The following is a 23339-nucleotide window of genomic DNA, read 5'->3' as shown; positions in this document are numbered from 1 at the left end:
TGTGTGTGTGTGTGTGTGTGTGTGTGTGTGTGTGTGTGTGTGTGTGTGTGTGTGTGTGTGTGTGTACACTGTAGCTCTACTGATTCACCCGTTTCCTTTATTGTGTGCTTGCTTGCTAGACTCGGTTCTTACTCTTCATGTCAATGATGTGCTTGCATTCTTTCTATCTTTCAGTCTGTCTCTTGGTCGGGCTTGGCAAAAAATGTATTGTCAATTGGAGCGATGTTGAGATATTCTATTTCGCAGTTCCATTCCCAGAAATAAATTCAAAGATATTCACTTTACTAATGTATGTACAACAAAAGACAGAAACAAATCACATTTGTGGAACTGGAACTAGGGAATGTTTGGCATGAAATATTACTGAAGAAATTAAGCAATTATTAAAATATTTGCAGATCCATTTCTCTGTTGATTAACAAATTGTTTCAGCTCCGATGTTCTGATAGTGCAGATGTAAAGATTTGATATTGGCCTCCCTCCCAATATTTTCTTCTTTCGTTCTATGAGAAAGCCTGTCTCTTAAGATTGAATGTGTGTAGGTTTTAGCAGTTCTGATTCTGCTTATTGATCTTGGTTTCTGGAGAATTGTGGCACTGATTCATGGCATGTTATTTAATAAGAAAAATAAAGCATAATATGTTGAAAACAAAAGCCTTTTTATTTCCATTTCCCATTTCCATATTCAGCAGATATAGGCTCCCACAAAGTGATTAAATGGCACCATATCACTTTTGTGTACAGTGACACTGGCGGCTCTTTCAAGTCATATTTCTGATCTGCCACGTTGTAAACACTGTATACGTTCATTACCACAACCCCAAGGTCTTTCCTTCAGTCTGCCTTTCTTTCCATTTGTCTTGCTGCTCTTCACTTGCTCATTCACTCACCCACTCAGTGACCAGTCCATTCCCAACCTCTCTTCATTTGTTCATTCAAGATATCTTATTTCTGTATTTCTGAACAGATTTGAAGCATCTATCTCAGCAGGGGCTCAAGTCTTTTATATCCCTGCATCATTCAGACTAGCTGACAGGTCAATTAGAGGTTGAGGTCCTGTCCTCTAAGCGATGGTTACTCACAAGAATGTTTGCTTTGGTTTGTCTGGTTTGTCAGTCTCCCTTCCTCTATACAGACATTCTCTACAAGATATTAGATGTGGCAACACAGGCCTTTATAATATTTTTTCGTGGCTGTTTTCTTTATCCTAAAAACCCTGTGGTACATTCTGTCGTCTATTTCATTGATGTTAAAAGACATGATTTTGATTTCATACAAACTAGGGTAAGCTAAAAAGGGGATGGGTACTCTGAATGGGTATGCAGTGCCACTTAAACTAACCTTACCTTAGTCTGAGATTGAAAATGTGCATCCTTCTGTTTTTCTCAGCAGACCTGCTCTTTATTGGAAATGTAAATTGAACTCAGGAATATTTTTTTTTTTAACCTGGAATGTTTACCTTTATGAGAAAGTCCTGTTGTAGAGGTCATTGTAATGTTTAACTACTGGTTCCTGACACTGTTCGCCACCGCCTGTTTTCCCACACACAGCAATACAAGGGAGAACACTTTGATCACACAGGCAGAAAATCCAGCAGCATTTAAGTTCCTCACCATTTGGAGTTTAAACACTTTAACAGCATCTCTAGGTCATCTCAGACTCTCACTTTGTCTCAGGAATACTTCAAGTAAACTCACAACTGGACTAATACCTCTTGTTTTTTCATGTTTTTTTTTTTGTGTTAGTTGTGGGAAATATGAGAGTGGGCTGAGTGTTGGTTGGTGTTAGCACCCGCACAGTTCATTTTTACTTTTTTTAAGCTTTGTCTAGAGGCAGAAACTTGCAGGTAGATGGTGTGAATGTGGGAAGGCCAGGAACCTACGGGGACATTGATTTATTCACGTTGGACCACAGTGTGACTCCTTCTCTCCCTCAGTCACTGGTGTTCGTCGCTATGTCATAACTGGTATGTGCGCATACGTGTGTCTGTCCCAGCATGCCGAGTTTGCTCCCTTGGGTCCCTGACCATGTGCACAGGGTGCCTCCTCCTTCCCAGCTGTGAGGAGCAGGGCTCTGACATGGCCTGTCCCTTTAGCTCACTCTGAACGTTTGACACGCCGAGCACAGAGGTCAGCCTGACCTACTTTCCCCTGGCGGCCCTTCTGCTGAGCTGCAGCGCTCCTCAGCAGGGGGGGCAGCGAGGGCGGAGCTGCTTACGCCTCCACTGCTGTCCTGGTGTGTTAAATCACCGCCATTTGTTAGGAGACACGTTCCAGTGTGTGTGCGTGTTTTTTTTTTTTTCTTTTCTTTTCTTTTTTCTTTTAGGTGTGTAGGAGGCATCCCACATACACAGACACACACACACTCACACAGGCTTGTACTGAGGTTGGATATGAAGTGCTCTGTGGGGGTTGCAGGTAGATGCTGGGCAGCACTTGGGCAGGACCCCTGCAGTGAGCTCTGTCTGACTCACTTTGTGTACCACTGTTCACACCCTCTGACCTCCTCCACCTACTTCAGTTTCCTGTGTACTGTAGATTCGCTTATACCCTTATACCAACTTATAGCCTACTGTCTTAAAGCAGATACTTTGTACTCACATATACTTTGACGGTAAATCTAAGGAGCTGTTGCTAAAAGGCTGAAACATTGTTTATATACGCCACAGTAATTTGCCTTAATTTCTCATCGGTCTGTTTTTGTCTTCCTCTCCCTTTTTTCTCCTACTCAGCAAATACTGCCGGATCTATCAAATACAGAGGCTGTCGCTGTCATCATGTTCTCTTTTTTTCTTCCTCTGCTGCTGTTGTAAAATTTTAATATACCCCTATTGTTGTGGTTCATCTCTTTGCCTACAAAATGACCCACAGCCTGTTAGTTTCACACACACAAATGTGTCTAAGGCAGTGGAAAGACTTTGTCGGACACAATATGGGACATCGCAGGCACAGGGCCTGATAGGAGGAGCAGCCAGGCAGAGTTCATTAAAAAGTAAACTTCTAATGTAGCGGCAGGCATTGGCTGCTTGACTGTATCAATGATTTAGGTCCAGCAGAAGGTCCTTAATGGATAGAGCCACCTCTCTGCAAGTTCAGCTGCTTCTGTCCGCCTAGCATCAAGTGGCACACACACTGAGACACACATAGAGGCTGTGCGGGGAAAATGGTTTTAAGTACTTAAGTGTGTATGGCATTGAACAGATTGCATCACACACTCTCCCGCTCAGACACTCCCCTGTTGGACATGTCTCAAAGTTTTAAAGTGGCATAGGCTGGCTAAATTGAGAGCCTCATATCTGTTTGTCACCATCTACTATGCATGGTCACACTCTGTGTTCACATTGTTTTATTCATCTGAACTAATGTCAAACTGTGACGAGGCAAGGCACAGAGTGCGGCCAAAAGGACAAGGCCTGTATAATGGTGCTGTCACTGCAGCCTGTACAAAGGAGACAGGGATGAGTGTAAGCAGGATCTCTACTCATGTTTATCTGTACTAAACGTTGGGGTCAATCAGGAAGACCTGTACTCTCACTTACTCTTACTTTGCCTGCCTCACAGTGTTGAGATACATATGTCAAGTCTGTGCCACTTTTCAGATCCGATTCTACAGATTAGCTTTTTCTGCATCATGGCAGTGCAGGTTCTCACTTGGAAGAAAAGTGGCTCTCGTGTAGCTGGATTACATTCAGCCACACAGAGCTCTGATTGCAGTACAAGCCTGGATGCTTCCATATCTAGTTTTTAAGATCCGATAGCAGTGTGACCAAAATATATTGTGGTTTGAATCATTTCCATGAATGTATTCTTGTGTAACAGAGACTGTAATGGTTGATAACATGGTTGTACAGTACACCTGTGATAAAACTTGAAATACGATAGACTAGAGCTAAACACTCAGTAAATGAACTGATCAGCTGACCGACAGAAAATTAATATGCAACAATTCTGATAATTAATCTTGACAGCTATTAATTCAAATAAATGTGGCAAATATGATCTGTCTCCAGCCTCTCAGATGTGATGCTTTTCTGTGTTTTATATGATTTTACGATTAATATAATTAGAATATATAATATATTAATAGATCAATCGAAAAAAATAATTGACAAATTAATTCAAATTGAAAATAATGATTAGTAAGATAGACTAGACACTTTTTTAAATAAGAATAGCTTCTTTTTTGTAGATTTCTTTTAACAGTTTTGAGTCAATTTTGTTTTCATTCCTGAATGTCTAATGTGCAGGTGTAGGAGAACCTGACTTGATATAACTTGTGAGAGGTTTTGTCTCTTATTACTCAGTATTTTGTGCTGTGGATTCAGTCTCCTCACTTGAGGTATTTGTGTGATACTCCACCCAAAATCTTTTGAGTATCAAACACTCTGCTTTATGGTCTTGAAAGGCGACTTTTAACATTTTTGCTCCTTAACAAGGAACAGCAGCTTTGCTTATCCTGAATATGAGTCAGTTATATTGTATTACGTTGGTGACAAGACAGAAAGTGTTGAAATATCCTGCAGTATGATGCAGTTCTCTGCTGTTCATTCTCATGCTCACTATGTTGCAAAATGAGGCTTATTTCTGCTGCTTCCAGTAGAGTTTTACATCTACAGGAAAGGTAATATTGTGTCATGGAAGGAACTGCCTTAGCCATATTTTGGTGAAATGATGACTGGAACATGTTGAGCATACAGAGGTACAGCGTAGTGGTGGATTATGATTAATGTGTGTTAAGATGTTTCATTGGACATTTTTTGTCTGCCCTGAAAACCTGTGATTTTTACATTACATTGAATTGTGCAGATGCTTTTGTCCAAAGCAGCTTACAGTAAATGTTCAGCCTTGATAGGAAAAGATGAGTTGTCATTGAAAAGTACAACCGTCCAACAACTAAAAGCATGTCAGTGCTACAGTACAAGTGCTTAGGAGAACTTTTTATCTTTTTAAGAAATGAGACATAAGTGGTTTTGATTTAGTCTGAAAAGTTGGGTTTTTGGGTTTGTGTCGTGAACACATTTTTGAGGATCCATTGTTACATGATTACCAGCCATGACAGCGGGGCTGGTATTGTTTTCACCTTATGAGTCTGCATTGTGTCATCATGCCAAAATGTGGTCCTGGAGACACCCACTGTAGCGGGAACTACCACAGAGGAGGTTTTCAGTACTCCGGCGGTTTTATGTCTGTGAGGTTCAGATCGAGCCGAGTTCGAAGGTGGGCGTGGTCCAATGCATGAGTGCTTGAGTACTCGCGTATTAATGTAGTAATGACTACTGAGTACTCATGGGTCAGAGCATCAACATGCTGACAGCTGTCGTAGCTGGTGTCATCACCATCACAAGATGAGCTGTAGTTTTTTTCTTTTGTTGTTTTTTTTTGTGAAACTTAATAACCTTTTTTAACACTTGCACGTTGGATACTCAAAAGATAGATTTAGGTTTAAGTTTGACTTTCAGAAAATATTCCCTTCTGGTACATGAACAAAATGATTTTGACTGTGACACCAGTCCCCCCCCCCTCTATATTTTCTGTTGGAGAACAGTGTTAGACTTCTTTTGGATTGCACTGGCATTTCAGAGTGATTTAACCAGCGAGATTGACAGCATTACAATGAGGCTGTCATTATCATCCCTCCTGTGGTATAATTGCATATAGTGTTGAACAAGCAATCTCTCTCTCTCTCTCTCTCTCTCTCTCTCTCTCTCTCTCTCTCTCTCTCTCTCTCTCTCTCTCTCTCTCTCTGCCTCTCTCTGCCTCTCTCTCTCTCTCTCTCTCTCTCTCTTTCTCTGCCTCTCTCTACTTATCTCCTGCATCCGTTAAACTCATCAGAGAATCCTACAGCTTTTTAGTGTGGCCATCTGTCAATACCACTCCATAAAGTGGAGTGGGGAAACGTGTGCATCCATTGGCTCTTGTAAGCCCTCAGCTGGCCTGCCTCCAGCTGGTTCTGAGGGCCTTGCTGTGGCTGGTTAACCCAGGCCTGGAGCGTCACTCTCCAGCCCTTGTGGCTACTTAAGCCCAACTCGTCTCCCCAATCAGGCAGCTGGATGAACCTCCCTCTTCATCGCTGTGGAGTAGCTTGTAACACTGTAATGAGTTAACTTTCAGAATGATCTACATAATTTATTTCCTGTCCCCACAGGAGGCCGCTGAAGCATTAATTAATATCAGGCCTTGGTATCAGCAACCATCCCAGTGTGGGATTCCTTCTGGCTCCTATTTTTGGCACCCGTGGAATTCGATATGTTGTGCAACCAGAATGCAGATTGTTGGACATTGATGAAAGATATTGCCTCCTAATGGCTTTGTACACAGATTGAGCCCCCGTATAGGTGTGCAGGGTGAAATCTGGACACAGTTGTAGGCCGGATCTCATGCCACTGAAACAAGCTGACCTCCATGACAGGAGCTGTGACTAAACCTAAATGATACATGCCACCAAGTTGTGTACCCTTGTTGCTGCTGGCAGTGATATTCTCCACACTCCTGTACTACAGACTTGTTTGTGTTAAGCTGGTTTTGACATGTCTTCACTCACCTTACCACCTTTTCTCTCTCTCTCTCTCTCTCTCTCTCTCTCTCTCTCTCTCTCTGTTTTCCCTTCGCAGAACTCAATACGGCACAATCTGTCATTGAACAAGTGTTTTCTCAAAGTGCCTCGCTCCAAAGATGACCCAGGAAAGGTGAGCCTTTTATCATGAATTTAACTATAAAGACAGAAGAATGCATGTTGTTATAAACATAATACAAATCAAGGAATATGTTTTTATGTTTTGAGTAAGTAACCATTGCTGGTAGAATTCGGTGTTACAACATCTTCTTTTGTATGTGTATCATGCTATCTCTGGTAGAAAAATGTTACCTTTGAATGGCTGCCAGGACTCTGACAGTCTGGAAATGCATGGCATGCTTGTAATCTATTATGAACCTCCCACCCCCACAGAATTGCATTTCAAATGTAAGGATAGACTAGTTTTTTTGGATCTGCACAGACAGCAGATGTGGGTGAGGAGAGAAATAAAGTCAAAGAGAGGTAGAGACGGGGCTGTAACAGGGTAGAGGTCAGGTCATTTCCAGAATCTGGCGTCTCTGAAGTATTTACTGAAGGTGCTGCACCAACTCAGTAAAAGAAAAAAAAAAAACGGACCTCATTTGCTCTCTACTCAGCTCCCTGTGTCCCATTTTTTTTTCTCTGCAAAAGAATGTATAGTCCAACATGTTAATTTGACATTTGAATCTCAGTAGGACCACCGCCAGTTGCTTTTTCAGCCCGATTTACTTCATAATCTCTAGCGACATCATCCTGATAAGCAGCATCCCCTGATCCACTGGATAGTTCATGAAGAAGGAGCCTATGGGCCTATATTTAGTATGGTGGTGTGCATAGGTCTAACCATATGTAGCCTAACCCAGATTTCATCCCGGCACTGTCAGAGCATACGCTACATATGCTTAGGGAACCGCACAAATAATTACACACACACCCACACGCACATACACACCGACACATGCATGAAGAGCTACGCCTAGCTGTGTAGAGGATGGGGACTGAATGCTAATTTCATGTTTTGCTGTAATCCTCTGATATTGACACTCCTGGGAGCTGCTCCACTAAATACAAAATAATCTATTGCTGTATGGATCCCATTCCAAATGCATGGCCAACATGCTCGCATCCTTAATGTTTAATTTGGAATTTTCCTCACTCCCTTCCCCCCCGAAGACAACTTCAAAGAGGCGCTAGCCGCTCTTGATATGTTGCATCAATATTGTAATGTGGCAGGAATATGAGAACTGCTGGTTGGATGAGATAGGAGAGTCATGTCGCTCTCTGTCTGTCTCTGACTCTGAGATGGTGTAAAAGATGACAGTTGGTATTGTACATACACACACCCTGTCTACCTCGGAGGTAGAGATGCAGCCTGTGAAGGCTACCGTTGATAATCTTTATTTTAATTGGTCTTACGTCTCAGCCTGAAGTTGCCAGGATAATCGACGAACTTTTTGTGTTTGTCCTTCCTATATTTACACACAAAAGTGGAACTAGATGACATAATTTATGTAGATGTATGAAAATGAGCTCCATCATTTACGGGAAGAGAACAGGTAGAGTACATCTGTTATCAGGATCTGTTTTTTTTTTGTTTTTCTTTTTTTCAATCTTTACTGCGGCCCTTTGTTTTATCGCTGCAGAGAATATTGTGGCTTTGCTATGTTGTTGCCCCAGACTCCACGGACTCACTTTGTTTGGCATTGCTACAGTATATTGCAGTATATTTGTGAATAATTTAATGACTCTTTATATGTTTTTCTTTTTTCCTGCCAACTCTCTGGGGGTGGGTGAAGGGAAATGCAGAAACTCCCCTCCCATGAGGTTAACTTAAAGTGTTTTTCCCCCGCTAATTATAAAAAAAAAAAAAAAAAACAGTACGCTGCCTGGCTTTGTCTCTGTGACTCCTAATTTTGAAACATCTGCATTTGCACCCGTGCATTTAACTCCTGAATCTTAACAAAGAGATGGATCACATGTCGAGAGGTGCGTCTCACCTTTGCATATCGTTGTTTAGTTGAAGCCCTTTGTACAGAACATGGGAAGTCTAATGAGGTTTCTGCTGCATTTCACTGTAGCTTACATCAATATGTGATGTTTCTTCATCTTTGGTTGATTGTGCTGTGAATTATTCTTCCCTCTGAGGAAAATGTTAATTGACCCCAAAGCCTAGCACATATTAAAACTTATAATTTTAACCCCCTGACGAATATAGGCCAACTTTGGCTTTTCATTTTAACAACTGCAGCAGTGGTGTATGTGAGCTGTGAATATAACGGATTTACTGGCTTTAACAAGAGCAGGTCATTGTGTATGCAGCAGTTATTGTATAGATACTTGAGATACAGAATGTTCTATGGCCTCTCTTGTTGTTCAGAGAATTTCTTATGAAAATATCAATTATTCTCTCTGCTAAGGAAGTAATTTTAAAGGTCCTGATCTCACTTTCTCTTGACAATTGAGATTTTATCGGGGGTCATATGAAATATTAAAAATAAATTCAGATCTTGCAGGGCCTTAGGGTAAAAATCTCATTTTTAACAACTGTAAGCTGCGTTCCTGTTGGCTTCGAGGAGGAACACCATTGAAAAATAAATTAAATGGGGCCGAATGCAAAGATAAATAATGCATCCTGGTTGTGGAATTGCAAGCTGCAGCCCCAGAGCCAGCCCCAACTGTTCTTTCCTTGATTAGCCTTGCTCAGACCTCAGAAGAAAGCAACACGGCAGGACTAGCACTGCCTCGATTCCTGGGCTGAGACTGCGGAGCCTTCATCCTTGGCAACAGCGCTCTGACTCAGTACCTGAGGCTGAGGAAGTACAGCTTCAGGAGAGGCTTAGCATTTCACCACCAGCAGCTGCCCTCACCAGCCTCTCATTGAGGAGCAGCCGCAGAGGAGGAAAAGCCAATCCTTTCTTACGAACAAAGCCAACCCACACACCGCTCAAACTCACAGCTATCAACTCAGATAAATGCATTGGCTGACAGACTTTAGCAGAGCAGATGAGGCCTCAGAGTTTTAATAATGTTGCACCAAAGCAGTGCCAAATAAAGATCTGATGTTTGTGTCCTGTCATGCCAGGGAGGAAAAGGCTCAGTACAGTGCAAACATCCCAATCTGTTGTATTTTATCAGCTCACAGGTCTTTCCTCTGTCTGCAGGGCTCTTACTGGGCCATCGACACCAACCCAAAGGAGGATGCCTTGCCTACACGGCCAAAGAAGAGGCCGCGGTCTGGAGAGCGGGTGAGTCTGATGAGGGAAACTGTGCATGTTCCCAAGAAAACATTTGTTTTTCTTCTGCTTTTGCCTCCATCTCTACTTGGTTCAGTATTTTTCTGTGCCTCTGACTTGCTACTTTTGCCTAAGTTTTCTTTTCCTATTGCCCTCCTTTCTCTCCCACTTTCTCCCACTCTTTCTCTACCACATGCAGTCACACACATGCAAACACACACACAGACTCAGTAGGAGTTCATATCCAGACTTTATGTAACTGCCTCTCCATGCTGCTTCGGTAGCCTGTCATGAAGTGGGCTCCTTATTAATAAACTATGCCCCAGGCAGCCATTACATACATTACATTCTGCACTCACTTTTTTTAACAAACATCAATTAATGCAGAGCTGTGCGCCGGCTACTCTGAGCGGTAGCTTTTGTCTTTAATTATGGATGAGTTTCGTCCAGCGTTACGTACAGCTGTACAGGTTTTAGTGAGCTGCTCAAATTGACCTGGCCCTGGGGCATCCCGACTTAGTGGGCTCTTGTCTCCCCCCTCCTCACAATGTGGCTGACCAGAGGCTACAAGGAAGGGAGGATTCTGTTAAGCTGGCGAGGCAGACTCATACGCACACACTAACGCACGACATTGTCTCTAATGCACACAAGCCCAGAGACAACATAAACTTAACATGCTATTCATGTAGTAGTCCTGCAGCATCAAGATACAGTCACATTCATTAAGAGGTTCTCTTTCCTGGTGTGAGATTTTATTTACAAGAAATATAGGGATACAGGAAAAGTGCATTGTTTTTAATATGCAGCTCTGCCAACAGATTCAAGTGAAGCTCTCCTGATGCAGTTCTGTTCATTTGAGCATGACACAAAAGAACGCACCAAGTGAAGAGTGTGTTTTCTGTAGGACACATGCGCCGTGCTCACCCTTCCCCCTCTAGACATTGTCTGCCTACAAGGCATTCCATTAAGAGTCTCAGACACTGAAATTGAGAGTTTGTGAAATCTCATTTATGTTTATCATGAATTAAAAATGGTATTCTTGGCAGCCAATCCTCTTACAGTAAGCAGTTTTGGGAGACAGGCATGGCAGAGTTATCTCACCCGACAGTGAGCCTATACAGCTAGACGAGAGTGTGTGTGTGTGTGTGTGTGTGTGCGTGTGTGTGTGTGCGCACGCGTGTTTGTGTGTGTGTGTGTGTGTGTGTGTGCGCACGCGTGTGTTTGTGTGTGTGTGTGTGTGCGCGCACGTGTGTTTGTCAGTGTATATGTGTGTGAGGTGAGGGTGGGGATGGGGTCTGTCTCCATCTTCTCAGAAAGCACAGTTCAAATGTGACCTAAATAAAGGTGTTGCTCTGTCATATGACAATAGTTCTGGGTTATTTCTTGTATCTTACAGATGGATATGTTTCTGGTCTAAGGAGAAGATTTGTCACAAACATAATACAGGTCTTACAATGTAACCTGCAGTGGGATCTCATGTGTTTGATAATTGGATAATGTTAAATTTTTTTTGTCTGCCTCCACACCCCACCCCCAACCCCCACAGGCTTCTACGCCGTACAGCCTGGAGTCGGAGTCTTTGGGGATGGAGTGTATGATCTCTGGAAGTGCCTCTCCAACGCTGGCAATCAACACTGTGACTAACAAGGTACTAGAACCAGCCATCCAGCCTCCAGCTCCAACACACACCTGGCTACACGGCTGCACCCTGACCCCACCCACTTCTCCAACCACCTACAGCACTATTCCCCACAGAGAGAGGAGCACTCTAGTGGAGGGGAGATACACGCACACACACATACACGCACAAGCACACGCTCCTATGCCTAAAGCTTCTCTGCAATGCAACCCACACCAAAATACACAACTATCTGCACTGCAGCACCTTTTTTCCTCTACAACAACAGGCAGCAAGCTCTTGTTATGTTCAGCACGGAAATATGATGCTCACACTGATACTTAGCGCTTTGCAACCTGATAGACCTCACACAGTCCCGTGCACACTTGTAATAGGATACTCCACACGCTGCATGTGGTTTCTTTATTCGCACCTGTAGTGGAGGTTGACGCCCAGAGTCGTGTTTCTCATTCTGTGACCACATTACGCTGCCGCACTACAGGTGACCACCCCTGCTGCTGCCTCCGTCTGCTCTCAGTAGTTTTTTTTATTTTCTAATATGTGTAAAAGCTTGGAAACACTTGTACATCACAGAGCAAAGCTACAGGGACTGCTAGCTGTTAGCTGTGAGTGTGCCTCTCACTCTGAAATTTAAATAGGCTTTTTAACCTTAAGCTCTCATCCTCTGGGCCCAGTGGGGGCAGCTCTCAGGAGTACTTTTAAAAAGCCTACAAGAGTCGCTTATTCATTTGCTGCAAGCGTTACAAAAAATGGTTTAATGTGAACAGGGGTGTTCATAGGAAAGACGAGTTGGGGGGTGTGTGTGTGTGCGTGTGTGCGTGTGTGTGCGTGTGTGTGTGTGTGTGCGTGTGTGCGTGTGTGTGCATGTGTGTGTGTGTGTGTGTGTGTGTGTGTGTGTGTGTGTGTGTGCGTGTGACATGGCCTCAAAAGTCTGAGCATGTGTCGGTTTGTGTTATAACTTGTGTGTACATGTATGTAGAGTATGTTACAGTGTTTCAGCTTGTTTTGGTACATGTGTCATTGACAGTTTCTGTAGAGAACATGCATGTCTGCTTTCAGAAACATTTCGTGTGTCTGTAGGATACAGATTCATGGGCCTAAGTGTGGAGAAAGATGACCCCTTTTCCTCTCTGATAGCTCCAAACAAGCACTTGCACAGCACCAGTCTTCACCAGTAGTCACTGCCTGCACAATGAAACCCTAATGTAAAGAGCTGACAGTTTAGACTCTTGGCATCAAATACCTCCAGTCACAAAACTCATAAAAGCAAGAAGCAGAAAACATTAAAACAGCACACAACACGACTACTGTATGATTTCAAGAGCCGATGACAGGAAATTTAGATTTGTCTCTTTTTGTTCACTTGATTGTGACTAAAACTGTTACAGTAGGAAATTGAACAGAAGACAAAGTGAAATAGCAACAGATCTGAGGCCCTATCTCCTCGGAGAGAGCTTGTTTCTCACTGTCTTACACTGTAAACACACGACAGGCCACGCCTCTTTCGGTGCAGTGTGCCAAGCCACAGGAATTCCCTCTCTCTGTTTTTCTCTCTCTCCCTTTCTATTCCAGTCCCTCTCCCTCATTCCCGCCTTCTCAGATAGACCAATGGGAGACGCTGGCAGGACGACTACTGAACCAGCAAGAATCTCTTTTCTCTTTCTCTCCTCTGTCGGACATTCCTCACAAGATTGTACTACTGCCTCTCTTTTTCTTGCGCCTTTCTCACATAGACTCAGACTTTTCTTCCTCCCCCCTAAAGGTTGTGTTCTGAGGCGGCCCTAAACATTGGCATGAATGTGATGAAACTTTGGCACTGAAGTGTGATGATGAAGGGAAAGAGGGGATTGTTGGAAGTGTGTTTGCTGATGAATAGTCTGGACTTTTTTCTCCTCTTCGCTCTCTCTCTCTCTCTCTCTCTCTCTCTCTCTCTCATATATCCCTTGCTTCTCTCTTCTTATGTCTCTCTCAGTCTGTTCAATCCTTCGTGCAGGCATTGTGCTGAACACTGGCTGGCATTGTTGGAGACACCTGGGCCAATCTTGCTTTGATTTCATAATCCATGTCTCATGCTCCAGATTAGGCCTCCATGTAAAAGACACCTCTGGCTTTTTACTTAATTCACTGCTAAGAATAGAACTCTGACTCGCTCGCCTGCTAGCTAACACTGTACACAGTATTTACTGTGGAACCGCTCCTGCCTGTATGAGCATGCTTGCCTTTGTGTGTGTGTGTGTGTTTTTGTGTGTCTGTTATCCTACATTTGTGCACATCTGTAACTGTAGAAATGTGTGTGTGTGTGTGTTAGTGCACGCTTCTACGTATATGTGGGTGGGATGTGACTGGGTGTTTGTCTGTGACGGTGCGCGCTTTAGTGGGCGTCTTGACTCAGGGGAGTGTGGGGTCTGTGTAAACCACAGAGCAGTGAGGTTTTGAAATCATCACACTTTATGGGTGAGTAGAGTAAAAATAGATTGCGGTGAGAGACTTAAGGCTAAAAGCCTGTTTTATGACTTCATTACATATAACATTTATATTTCTGTGGCACGCTGCTTTTGATTAGCATTGTAGGGCTGATTTTGTAGACGTGCTTAAGCTTTCAGTCTTAGCTGCTCATTGAGTTCCCCTTCACGCTAATGAACACTGGAGCCAAGCGCTCACTGAGTGGAGGAAGGCTAGAGTTGCCTAATGAGCTTCTCTTACTACCCCCCTATACTCCTCTCCTTCAGCCTCACCCCTCTTTCTTGAACAGTGTTGCCTGGAGTCAGCAATTGCGCTCTCAGTTTTTTTGTTTTTTTTTAAATCACGGTATTTCTATCTCATTCTACCAATGCAGGACCCAAGCTCCATATTAAAAGCTTAATATGATCGGACACTCTCACTCTGCATGTGTGCGTCCTGGATTCAAACCAGCATGTTAGTCAGCCAGCCAATCAGTCAGAGAGGAGAAGGCAGTCAGGGCTGCCTGGGTTTCCTTGCTTGCTTGTGGCCTCTGTGGTAGCTTGCTCCGGCTCAACAGAAAGACAAGAGGCTTCAGTCCACTGCTGCTGCTGAGAAGCAGTGTGCTGGGCAGGGCTGGGCCAATCTGCCTGCCTGAAGGCTGCTGCCACTGCTGTCTCATTGTGCTGAGCACAGAGCCCACTCTGTTCTACTCACAGTGATGAGCAGAAGCCACCATGCTGCACTCAGTCATGGACACACACACACACACACACACACACACACACACACACACACACACACACACACAAACACACACACACACCAGTCTTAGAATGCCAGACCCTCTTCTTCTGCAACACCATCAGTGCATTACTGCCATTCCTTTCTCACAATACAAAACTCAGCACATGGGCTATTCTCTGTGGGTATCATTATATTCATTATCGGGATAATTCTTCTTAGTATTGTCTTAATTGTCTGATGGCACACTTTATTTGGGAAGGGTGGGAGCGCTAAAACTTGTTAGACGATAATTAAGATTGTCGTCCTGAAGTGCTTCGGCTAGTTTTGCTGCTATATTGAAAGGTCAGTGTCTCGGCTGCACTGAAATCCTTTGTTAGCTGTCCCAAACGGGTTTGCGCTTGGTGAGCAGATGTGACCGACATCGCCAGTAGTTTGACCTTTAGTGATGGGAATGTCTCAGCTGTCTCCAGACTCCTTTACATGTTCAGCTGGACCCCCTTAGTGACTGTGGTGGGTTTTCAGCAGCACCCTGTGTCTCCCATACACACTGACAATAAAGTGAAAAGAAAATGCTCGATGACATGTCATTGCATGCAGTACACATAGACATGCTCAGGATTTACATTTCCATATTAAAGTGCATCTAATTACAAATTACAACTATAGACCAACATAACTTGTTATACCCAATCCCATTATCTCAGAGGAATGCTTACATGCTCTACCATCAGCAAGAGTGGAGATGACATTGGTAACAGTGTGTGTGCTTGTATGTGTGTCTATGAGAAAAAAAACTAATATACATGTATGTGTTTCAGGTGGCGTTGTACAACACAGACCAGGAAGGGAGCGATAGTCCAAGAAGCAGCCTTAACAACAGCCTGTCTGATCAGAGTCTGGCCTCTGTCAATCTCAACAGTGTGGGCAGTGTGCACAGCTATACACCGGTAAGACCAAGGACCACTTTTCACATGGGCAATACTGTACTTTTATGAGATTCATTTTAGAGGTCTTCACATATCCAAAATTCTGGAATTGATCCAAAATATACCTTTGGAAAACCCACTGGAATCTGACACGCATATATTAATGTTCAAGAAAAGACACCCAATGCAAAAGGGACTCGAGGATAGTCAGACCTAGTCCCAAAAAGACCTGAGGATAATAAGACTCTTCAGTTGACCCAAACAGACCCAGAGCAGGAGAGAACACTACACCTTCAAAGCATGATGAGGCACCATTTAAAAAGCAGCCTGTACTCTGACAAAAAGAAGTAGCAAATTTGTGTCTTTTATCCCTGCACTTTACAGTTTACACTCTCCATCTTTGTTCAAAAAACACGTATTACTCCCTCGATGATACCACATGATCTGAACTGACAGCAATCAGATCAGCTCAGGTACTGACACACAGACCAGTGACAGAACAGGACCCTATCTGACTGATTAGACTGAATATAACTTGGTCCTGGGTTGTGTCTCAGTAAGGCTGAATTGAATGGAGTCATGAAGAGCACTGGCTCTTTTGCACCTATTAGACAAAACAATGAAGGTGCCAGTGCATTATCTTGGTTGCCAGATACATGGTGCCACTGCCGTTCCTTAAAGGGAGATTAGAGTAGGATGGTGATATTTTCAGGTTTCTGTAGATGTTGCAGCTCATGACCACGACTCAGTTGGATATATTTTTAACAGGATATTTATATAAATGTGGTAATTTCTTTGAGCACGAAGCGCTATGGCCAAATGATAAATTCTCATTCCACATTTTCAAGCCACTAATTGAATGAAAATGAAACACTGCCAGACTTAGAAAGTGTTCTGTATCCCATATTTCATCTGATCAGAAAGCCCCAGGAGGCTGTCTTCAGAGCAGCCAGCGGTAGACAGCAATAGACCGAGGTTCAGGGTGGACATGCACTTCAGTACTACATCAGGAAGGGGGTTAAGGGAAACAGAGAAAAATGTGCACGCTCCTGGAAGCCAGACAAAGAGAAGCGCTTCCTCTGATGTCCTCCCACCAGAGATGCCCCCTCTTTGGTGTGGTCCTCCCCGCATCCTAGAGTGCTCCCTGCTCCAGGCGCTGGGCATCGATCGGCTCAGCCTGATGGATGTGCTCTCTCTCTCTCACAGCCAAAGCAGCAGCTCACAGTAAACACTCTGGCTTTATTATCACCTCTTCACTCTTACCCAAGCCAGACTGTGAGCCATGCACTTCAGCAGCCTACCCAGATCTTGGAAGAGGAAGATGTTATGATCAAAAATTGGACGTGACCTCTCTTGTAATGCTAGCCCACAGCGGACACAGGTCAGGGCCTGCTTTGTGAAATAGCAATGGTTTTGCATCGCTGCCCTTGCTGTGATGAATCTCGTAGACAATCTCATTGCTGGAGGGAAGACTGCTTGCTGTCTCACACCCAGGGGCAGTGCATAACATTGACTGCCCACACAAATACATGGATAAAATGGCTGCTTATTTGTACAAGGTATTGCTATTGATTTTGTTTTAAATACATTTTGCTTGGCCACCTGAGTATTGGCTTTGTGTCCATTCGAGTTGCTCTCTTAATGTTGTGTGAGCCAAGGCGGTAAACACTGACCTAGATTGTTGCGGTTTGTGTAATTGTTCTTAACATGTTGTGTGACTGACACCTCTTCAGACAGAAACAAACATTGTTATAGTGGCTCCTTAGAGGAATTGGATCATCCTCATATTTGACTTCTGTGTGTTTGCAACGTATGTTCACATAAACCACCACTTGCATTAAATATTCTCGAGGTTTTCTGTTTTCTGTTTCTGCGGCGCCATGACCAGATAAGCACAGCGAGTATCTTTGAAAAGTATGTATATTATTGATGTGTATGTTTGAACTTCATAGTGCGTTCCTCGTAGCATCAGTAGTCCCTGTAGTCTGTGGTGCAGATATAGCCAGTGTTTTTTCACAAAATCCTTCACAAATTAAACATCAAACTTCTCTTTCTTGCGCTCAGTATTGCTCCCTTTTTTGTAAATCTTGATCTTTCTTTATCACCTCATCTCCCCAGGTGACCAGTCACCCAGAGCCCGTGTCCCAGTCTATGAGCCTCCAGCAGCCCCCACAGTCCCAATACAACTTGCCAGACAGGGACAAGCAGCTCCTGTTCTCTGAATTTGAAGATCTCAGTGCCTCCTTCCGCAGCCTTTACAAGTCTGTTTTTGAGCAGTCCTTCAGCCAACAAGGTGAGTGGCCTCACGGGAGCATCAAGTAGAAACCTAATAGAGAGCTTAAGCTTCACTTATCAAGACCAGGATGATTCAAAGAATGATTTTCCTAATATGCGTTTGTTCTTAACAGCTGGGGCTATAGAGAGTCTTTAGCCACTAATTATTTTTATTGAAAAGCGAGCAGGTATTCAACAGGCTGACTAGCCTATAGTGCAAATGTTTACTGAATATTTTCATGGTCTTTTGCCAGAGCAATGTGGAAAAGGCTTCATTTGATGAGAGTCTGAGAGTTCATGGCTTAAATATTTCATTAAGGGATGTAAAGGGTTGTTGGTGCATTCATTTTATGGTTAATTCAGAATTAATACACCATCCTTCTTGCTTTATAATTTTCAAATAGCATTGAAGTTTTCTGTATGTTGTCATGTTTGAAATGTTTTCTGTTTCATCAGAGGAGTGGAAGAGGTCACAAGCAGCACAAGTCCTCAGTAAATCTGTTGGATTTGAGGTTCATTTGTCATAATGATAGGGAATCTGTATGATATAATACATAGTGGTGGATAGAGCAGAGCTTTCGAAAAGCCTGTGACTCCCCGTAGAGCAAAATGCATTTTTGCTTGTAATCTGATTGACTGATAAACAAAGAGCACTTGACAAGCGGGTTATGAGCAAAGTAGACCGAGCTTTCTGTGTATAACCTACTTTCACAAATCAAATGCATTGCATGCTAATGTTTTCAAAGATTTCCTCTCCTTTAATCTATCATCTATGTTTCATTAGTTGAAAGTTGTTACCTTTTTTATGTGCATAAAAGTGAAATCTCTTAGTCAGACAAGCTCTAGCAATTAAAAAGCGTAAATAATCGAGCTAGAGGATTTCACACTCTGCCGCTGTAGACAGTGAGCTAATTCACTGGCTTTGATAATAGGTAATGAGCTCGCATTATTATTCTGGTGCCGCGTTAATTGCTTTCTGTATTTCCCTGGTCGGACAATGGGCTTTCTGTGCCGATAAGAGATGCACCTTTGTCACCCCTGCAGTGAGTGTTACGTGCCGATTGTGGAGGTGCAGGGCTGGAGTCAGCTCTAAAAGCACTCCAGTGAAATAGGTTTACTGTGCCAAAGCTGTGAAGGACAGGGCCTCTTAAGACCACTCCCCGCCACTCTGATGATTGCAGTTGGGTGTGCAGATGTTCATGCTCCAGTCATGTCTGTTAAAGAGCCCTGCAGCAGCACAATGAATTTGTCAAAGACAATCCAGAGCCGTGTAGTTGGAGTGGAGAGGAGACGGCAGCTCGAGCTCGTGAACCTCAGAGACACAACTGGTGCTGAGTCATTCCCTGATACAACAAAATGGCAGCTGGTCTGTCTCAAGTGTAGAACTACTTAAACACAGGAGGCCCACATTCCATCATTGTAAGACGTTAAGATACATGACCTTAAGGACCGTTTTTACATGTGAAGAACCTGGCTCTTTGTGTTGAAGTGCATTATAGTAATTCACCTAAATCTGAAAACCTGTCACTGGCATTTGTGTTGGAATTAGTCTCTTCTCAGTAGCTGTGGCTGCAGCCAAAGGTATTTTGATTATCAATTAATTTGACAATTATTTTTAGATTCAGTGATTCTCAGAGCCCAAGGAACCCACATTTTATTCAATTTACAACAAAAAGAAACGAGTCCTCACGATTGAGAAGCTGGAAGAAGCAAGTGTTGCTTGATAAACGATAATTAGATGAACAGAAAATGAAGTAACTATTTTGGTGATTGATCAATTTAACTATTAAACCATGTTTCAAGCAAAACGGTCAAACCATTTGTGTGTTCCAGCTTCTCCAGTGTGAGAATTTGACAGAATTTTTTCTTTTATGTTTTAGTTTTTTTTGGATTTAAAGGGGTAAAGACGTCACCATGGGCTTTTGTTGGAAATGCTTTTAACAACTAATTGATTAGTTGGGAAATTAATTGGTAAATTAATCCATAATGATAATAATTGTTAGTTGCAGCCCTAAATTAGTCAGTTATCACAATCGCCTGTCAGTCGATAAATCTGTAATCGACTATTCGTTTCAGCACTCTTACAGCTTTGTGTTGGTGTGTTTTGTGTCCCAGGTCTCATGGGCATACCGTCAGATTCCTCCCAGCAGACCCACACCTCCTGCTCCTATCAACACTCCCCCAGTGGCACCATTAGTACACAGAACAGCCTGTCAAACAACCAACCCAACAGCCACCCCAACAGCCACTCCGCCAACAGTGGCCAGGTGCCCCTGTCCCATCCTGCCCAAGCCCACCCCGGCCACGGCTCGCCCCACGCACCGCACCTCCCGCAGCACGGCGGCCCCCACAACCAACACAACCAACACACCCAGCACAGCCAACACAGTCAGCACCAACAGCACTCCCAGCACCCCCAGCACGCTGCGCACTCCCAGCACGGGCAGCACCCATCGCAGCATCCGTCCCATGGCCAGCACCCACAGCAGCACACGCCACACCCCTCCCAGCACACGCAACACAGCCAGCACCCTTCTCAACACGGACAGCATCAGAGCCTCTCCCACCAGCCCCATCCTACCCAGCAACAGATGGCCTGCAACACAGGTAAGACCCTCTGTTTGTCATTGTCTTCCTTTGAACCAGCGTGTTGTTTCCTCTTCATCCTGTTCATCACACAGACTCGAGACCTACAGCGAAGACAACATGTGTACAGCTGAATATTGTTCAATATCAGTCTCCATTATTTAGCTATAAAGCATTTAGAAATTGTTTTAGGTGCAAAACAGTAAATCATCATCTCATTTATTATCTTTGCTGTTGTGAGAACAAAGCAATGCTGCATCCAGTGACTTTAGCAGCCTTTACAGAGTCGACTGGCTCCTCCTTGTGGCCACAATACAGTACTGAACTCTTTAAAAGCCTGATAAACTGTTTTATTTGGTGTTATCTTCTCATTCATTTGCCACTACAAGATTGCCTGCGCAGCTATAAAGATGTGACTACAATGAAAATGCATCATCTGGCCTAACCCACAGGAAATAACAATTAAAGGAGCAATAATTATGTAGTTGTCAATAAATTATGTAATAAGAACTAAATCTGTATTTATCCCAGGAGTGAACTTGGTGTTGGAACCAAAACCATCTGTATACTTCACATCTCCTATCGTGTAATGTTACCGATAGTTTGCTGTGTGTGTGTTGCAGGTTTACTGTCTGACTGGTACCCAAATCTGGATGCACTGAAAGAAAGCTGTCGTATTGCTAGCAGCTATAACTGGGCTGATGTCGACCTTTCACCTTTCCAAGGTGCGGATTGGACACTATAAATAGATCTTACTGCATTTTGAAATATTAAAGAAATAATAATGACATTTATTTGATTTATATATATCTGAGATAATGATATTTAAAGTTTTCTGTGTTAGATTTACCTCCTGTGTACTCACATATGATCTGAAGAAACAAACATTTAAAGCCATGAGCTGATAGTACAGTGCTGCCCTAGCTTTTGATTGAGTGCTGAAGTGTTGACACTGTGGAGTTGATTATGAGTTTAATTAAACTGAGCTCTTCAATTAAATAACACTGCCTTCAAGTTTAATTACCAAAACACCAAGCTCAGCAGGTCAGTTTATCCAATTATAGTCTAGGATTGCAAGGTAGGATGTTTTCTAAATATCACCCACTGAAGGTTACTGACATAATGAATATAAATTGCAACTAAGTTTTTGGTTCATATTGGTAAATGAATTTCTCATTTGCTAAATTTATGTTGTTTGGACAGTCAGCTGGTGCAGTTTCATACATTTCATTGTCACAAAGGCATTTTAGTGCAGACAGATGTTGTCACTAGCTCTGATAATAACTAAGGTGGTTGTGTGTTTCATATATGTGTGCTTTATGTTCCTAAGGGTTAAGAGAGAGTATGAGACAAGCAGAGTTGAACAATTGGTCCCTGGAACCCACCCAGATCGCAGACCTCTGCTCGTCCATCAACCAGTTTTTTGCCCGCACCGGTGTAATCCAGCCACAGGGGGCAGTGCAGCCCTCTGTTTGCCATGGCTCCATGCACACCAACAAACCAAGCCAGCACCTCAACACAGGTTTGTCAGCCACTTGTTAGTACTATGATCCTGATTCACTCTAATGGTTCGATCAGTGTAAAACTTTTTATACATGTGGGTAGTTTTGGTTTTGAAATAAGGATCACTTCTGGACTAGATCCACTTAAATTGTTTTAAAGTGTTATTTATATTATTATATAGAGACAGTAGCTATAGATTTACCTCTGGTAGGAGGTACATAATATATCTTGAAGATTCAGTCATTTACACTTTTCCTGTATGGCCCTGTTATAGTTTTTTTTTCTATCTTTCTGGGAAAGGTCATGTAATTGTACAGTATATAAATGGACCTGCTGCAGTGTGCCTTAGAGGGCTTTCTGCCTGTAAGCAAAAATATGTGTTTATCTGTGGGGTTTAAAATTCTTTCTGAACTTGAGTCCAAAAGTCTGTAAAAATTAAAACACAAGCCCATTGTCTGAGGAACTTATCTCAGTCTTTTTGCATGCTATGTGCTCTGCTTGATTTATGTGCCAGTGGTTCCCAACTGCTTACAGTGTCTACTTGGAACCCATCATTACAAGCTGTATGTGTCCACCAGTCGTGACCAGTTCAACCAAACAATGGTTTATTTTCCTTGATATATTTGAAAAACTTTAAGAGGCCCGAAGATGAAGAATTACACAGAAATTCACAAGAAGAAAACAATGATGGAAGAGGAAAGTCTGAAAAAATAAGCACAGTTTTATGTAGCAGAATTTCTCTGCTCTCCACACCTTGTGGGTGTCCTGATCCACAGGGTGGGAGTCATTGCTCTACAGTATTATATTTCACAGGTGTCAGTATAACACACTACAGACAAAATGTAATGTGACTCAACTCCACTCACATTTTCTATTACTCACAAACTCCTACATTTGAAAGGTGTAAAGATATCTACCAGTAATTCAACAATTCAGTGTATCAGTCCAGTTTTTTTCAAGTACTGTTTTGGGCAGCCAGAATATAAATGAAGCCAAGAGTATGACTTTTCACCTGTGGGTTGAAGCTGTTTTTTAGAAGAATTCAGAGATGCTTTACTCCAGTTGAATGACAGTGCACAGAAATGTACACTCCGTGCCTCCTGCTAGAAGCGAATCCCTTTCAGACGCATCAACTAAACTGTATCTGAACAGGTTCTGTTCATATGAGGTTTTAAGTTTTGTTCTAATCCTCTCCTCAGGAAATCTCTACATGGACTCCAGACAGAGCATGTCCATGATGGGTCCTCCAGGATATCCCCACATGCCCCCCATGAGCAGTGCAGGACCCACTATGACAGGTGACATGAAGTCACATGTAGCAGAGGAAAATCATAATTACTTGCAGTCATTCGGTCTCTTCATTTGACCTGTTTTTTTGCACAAACCCAGGAAATTGAGTTTTTGTGATGTGCCTGACAAAAGGAAACAGCGGGGTCAATC

General features: G+C 43.0%; 1 protein-coding gene across 1 annotated transcript in view; it reads left to right on the top strand.

Moving 5' to 3' along the window:
• foxj3 (forkhead box J3) overlaps window positions 1-23339 on the top strand; it is a 111369-nt gene that overhangs the window by 83135 nt on the left and 4895 nt on the right. Inside the window, exons 3-11 of the mRNA XM_023410720.2 lie at window positions 6611-6685; window positions 9714-9797; window positions 11332-11433; window positions 15429-15557; window positions 17655-17829; window positions 19926-20417; window positions 21020-21121; window positions 21727-21918; window positions 23099-23197. Coding sequence (XP_023266488.1) covers window positions 6611-6685; window positions 9714-9797; window positions 11332-11433; window positions 15429-15557; window positions 17655-17829; window positions 19926-20417; window positions 21020-21121; window positions 21727-21918; window positions 23099-23197 — 1450 coding nt within the window. The remainder of the gene's footprint in view (window positions 1-6610; window positions 6686-9713; window positions 9798-11331; window positions 11434-15428; window positions 15558-17654; window positions 17830-19925; window positions 20418-21019; window positions 21122-21726; window positions 21919-23098; window positions 23198-23339) is intronic.

This window comes from Seriola lalandi, unplaced genomic scaffold (genome assembly GCF_002814215.2).
Source record: "Seriola lalandi dorsalis isolate HSWRI2012SDOR001 ecotype SW California unplaced genomic scaffold, Sedor1 jcf7180002054431, whole genome shotgun sequence".
NCBI classification, from domain to species: Eukaryota; Metazoa; Chordata; class Actinopteri; order Carangiformes; family Carangidae; genus Seriola; species Seriola lalandi.
This window is presented reverse-complemented; position numbering and strand designations above follow the sequence as displayed.